Raw genomic sequence first — 4,134 nt, forward strand, 5'->3', positions numbered from 1 at the left:
TGTACCACAAAAAATAAAAAAAATGATAGCGAAAATATGCTGATAGAAACGCAAATGCATGAAAAATTGACCTATACAATTTAATAACTGTAAGTTGGAGTACAGATATAGAAAATATGAAAGTTACGCAAAAAAATTTAGTTAATCAATGTGAAAATGTAGTTTTGGAAAACTGCACATGTTTAAGTAACAGGATTCTAGGTATTTCGTTTGCTTAAAAGTTCTGCAAGTTATTATATGTCAAAAGGTTGACACTTTCACTATTTAACTGAGTCTCTGACCTTTATTTTCACTTTGAATCATTATTACAGGCAATCACACATGTCAATATTTATTTTTTATTCACTTGTTGCATTGTTGCTTTTTCGGAGGTCAGGTTTCTCTCTCTCACAGATACTTAACAAAGTCTGACACCCTGAACTGCTGAGCCCATGTAACCAATGATGCTCGGACTCTCCAAAAATGGCGAAGTATCCGTGTCGACACGACATGACATCGATATCGACACGGGATATGTGTCGGATTCTCGGTTTTGAAGACATGGCTGGAAAAGGGAAAAAACAATGGACGCTGAAGTAGTGCTTCTGGCTTGCGTTTGTAGCGAAAACAACCATTTGTTTCGAATCTTGTTTTAGAAATATGTAGAAATTTATGGAGGATTGTAGCAACATTTGCAGAATTTTGCAAAAAGGGGAAGATGAAAGTTGGAGAAGACGACCGGTTGGAGAAGATGATAGGTTTTGGGTGTGTATTAAACGGGCTTCTGTGGAGCCCAATAAAGAAGTTTATTATTTAATGTAAATGGCATGATTTGTTATTTGCTTTAATTTAATTATTTTTTAGGAAAAAAATTATAAGACGTATACCCATACCGGTATCCAAAATTCGGATCCTTTTAAGCCGTATCCCCATATCTTAATTTTTAAAATGAAAAGAATCCGACTCCTAGATATGTACCCGTATCCGACACCCGCGCCTGAGTCCGAGCATCATAGCATGTAACATAGAACAACTCAAGAACACATTTCACAGTTATTATCGGGCCTTATTTATAGGAACTCATAGCATGTAAAAACTTAAGCTCTTGCTTTGATACGATTCGAAGAACATAGACATAGTGTACTGACCCAGCTGGAAGAGCGACATCAAATTAATATATTTACTTTGATTCATGTTTCAAGCCTAAGTTCTTAATTGAAAACAGAAAGGAAAACCTTGACAATCTATGGACAAAACCCAGAGTTCGGAAAGAACTTACAATCCAAAACACAAATTTTATCATTTACAAAGTCCGAAAAATACTAAAAGATTGAGAAAACAATATCTAGAAGCTCTGAAACTGTACCCATAAATTTGTATACTAACGAATTCCCTGAATATGAAATATGACGAAGAAGACCTAGCTAAGTAGGTAAGAGAATACCAGTGATCCTAGAATATCAAAGAAACTAAGTAACAAAATGTAAGCCCTGATTTGGCCATAGAACTGTAGCATGAACAATACCCGTGCTTCATTAGCTCCTATTGTTATTTTTATCATTTAATCAGGATATTCCTGCATTATATACAAGCCTCATTCATGCATAAAAATAAACAATGAGATAATCAAAAGCGATAATCAGCAAACACGGCTGTCCAGCCAAAAAACAGTAGTTAGGCGAACATCAAGGTAAAAGAGTGTGACTTCACATACCATCCAAGTCAAGTCAAACGAATTACTTGGAAAGAGCACGAACGTAAAACTAATTGTAACAGGTACAAGACCAGCCAACCAGGAAATGTTGAAGCTAATATCAATATTTGGTACAGTGAGTGTAGGGTTTCAAACTAATACCAGTTACTTACCTTGAATTCTGATGCCATGAGAACATCCTGTAATTTCTGTACAATATCGTATGATATGATGTTGAAGACACCATCAAGATGGATAGACCTCTTGGTATTTGACGTCATAATATTGAATCCACCTCTGTTTGACCCACTCCACTGAGATAGAACTACCTGTTCACGAATCTTCATCAGGACTGAATTTTATAACTAGATGTACTTAATTACTGCTGCGGAAAGTAACCTAATGCTTAAAGCATTTGATAGAGGAATTTTCTAGTTCATACTTTTTCATCGATTACTTTCATCTTTGGGTCGGAAGAAACTAGCATTAGTTGATTCTAGTAGCTTGATAAGGTAACATGCAAGCAGCAGTATTGGTCAGATTATCTTATAAATATGGCGAGAATGCACAAGCACATGGCAAAGAACCCATAAGATGCTAATGGAGGGTGGTGAGAGATACTCTAAAAGATGTTAGATACAAAATAACTATAGATACAAAAAAAGAAGAAAATATAGACTAATAATGGAAAGGATCCTACAAGGACGAACAACAATTATTAGCAAAGTCTAGTAATGTAGCTACATAATGCTCAGAAACTTGGAGAACATGTATCTTTGTCCCAGTCTTCTCAGCAAAAAATTCACATAACTTGTCAATTAATATGAATGATTACACCTAAGAACATAATCAAGTGATACTAAATTTCCAATTAAAGCAAAGACCAAACTCTACACATTCAGAAACTTCTAAGGTCAAACACTTGGGAAGAAATATGAATGCAGATATATCAAGTTTTAATGACATTTCCACAATCTACAAGAATAACATTACATCAATCTCCAAAAGTACACACTCAACAACCCAAAATTCCAAATGACAACAGAAAGAAAAGTTGTTTATGCATGTACCAGTGTACAGTTAAAATAAACAAAAAAACATAAGTTTCTCTGATTTTTCAATTGAAAAAAATTATTTTTGTTTCTCTTCCTTCATTGGTTCTGAGACCACAATGGCAATAACTAGCTAAGCCTTATTACCAACAATTTGGTTCAGACTTTGGACACACAAGTCTTTTTTCACTTTTCCAATTTATCTAAAGTTATCTCTTCTAAAGGTCCAACGAAATCACATTATCAGCAACCAATACAGATGATGTCAATTCTTATGTATCACCAGTTCGCCATGAAACCCACCCAGTTCAAATGGTTCAGTACTGGTTCCATTACAAACAGATCCAAATAAGAGACTGAACAGGCTCTGGGACCGGGTCAACCTGGCTGGACTGGGTTCTACAACAATGGTTCTCCAAGTATGTCACTTTTTCTAGTTCTACAACAATGGTTCTACTTTTTGTAGTTCAATTTAAAACTGAGTGTATCTTTCACAAACCTGCCTTCTAAGGTACTAGAGCCTCAATCCTGTACTGACTTAGTTGAATTCCTTTTCATGGACTTAATTACTAGATTTTTTTGCTCTCCACCTTTAATTGCTCGTGCGAAGTCGTTTTTTCTAAGTTGTTGAGTTTTTCAGTGGCACAAATCTTCCAAGGCCAGCACAAACACTGCAACTACCACTTCAAGTGAGGGCAAATGGTGTAGGCGACATCCATCTCCACATATTACCATACAAAAATTAAATGGACAGAAAATTCTTCAATGGTTCCAATCAGTGAAGTCGTTCATCAGATCAGTATGTTCTCTGATAAGAACAGCCAACAAATGCAAACTAAAGCAAAACGTTAGCCCATTGCAATGCAAGGGGGAACCAAGAATCCGAGATACCTTTATTCAGTACGGAACATTAGACCGAACTATCAAAACCAAAGTAAAATGTTATTACTACCCTTCAGTTTTGACTCATATTTCTCTATGATTTCCTTGTGTTATAAATTTTTTTTTTTTTTTACCTCATCCATGCTCTCTCTCTCTCTTACATATTTGACAAAAGAATTTAGGTACGGTATCTTCACCAGAGAGAGAGAGATGCTAAAACGTAGAAATATAGATCACATGAGAGTTTGTAAATCCATCTGGAAGTGGAAGATGTCAAAGCAAAACACACACACACAAAAAAGTTCCCATTCATTATGACCAAGAAAAAAGTAATGCAAAGATCAACATAAAATAGGCATAACATACGAGTATATCTGAAGATGGTATATCCAGCCACTGATGGATCATCTGCAATAAAGCATCAGAACAAAACAGTGAATGATGCCACAAAAAAAAAAAAAAAAAAAAAAAAAAAAAAAAAAAAAAAAAAAAAAAAAAAAAAAAAAAAAAAAAAAAAAAAAAAAAAAA

At 34.7% G+C, this 4,134-nt stretch overlaps 1 protein-coding gene across 1 annotated transcript in view; it reads right to left on the bottom strand.

Annotated features, from left to right (window-relative positions):
- LOC111373097 (SWI/SNF-related matrix-associated actin-dependent regulator of chromatin subfamily A-like protein 1 homolog) overlaps positions 1 to 4,134 on the bottom strand; it is a 14,746-nt gene that overhangs the window by 7,623 nt on the left and 2,989 nt on the right. Inside the window, 3 exon segments of the mRNA XM_022995576.1 lie at positions 1,694 to 1,787; positions 1,835 to 2,001; positions 3,973 to 4,036. Of these exon segments, the coding sequence (XP_022851344.1) occupies positions 1,694 to 1,787; positions 1,835 to 2,001; positions 3,973 to 4,036 (325 nt within the window).

This window comes from Olea europaea, unplaced genomic scaffold (genome assembly GCF_002742605.1).
Source record: "Olea europaea var. sylvestris unplaced genomic scaffold, O_europaea_v1 scaffold1070, whole genome shotgun sequence".
Classification (NCBI taxonomy): Eukaryota; Viridiplantae; Streptophyta; class Magnoliopsida; order Lamiales; family Oleaceae; genus Olea; species Olea europaea.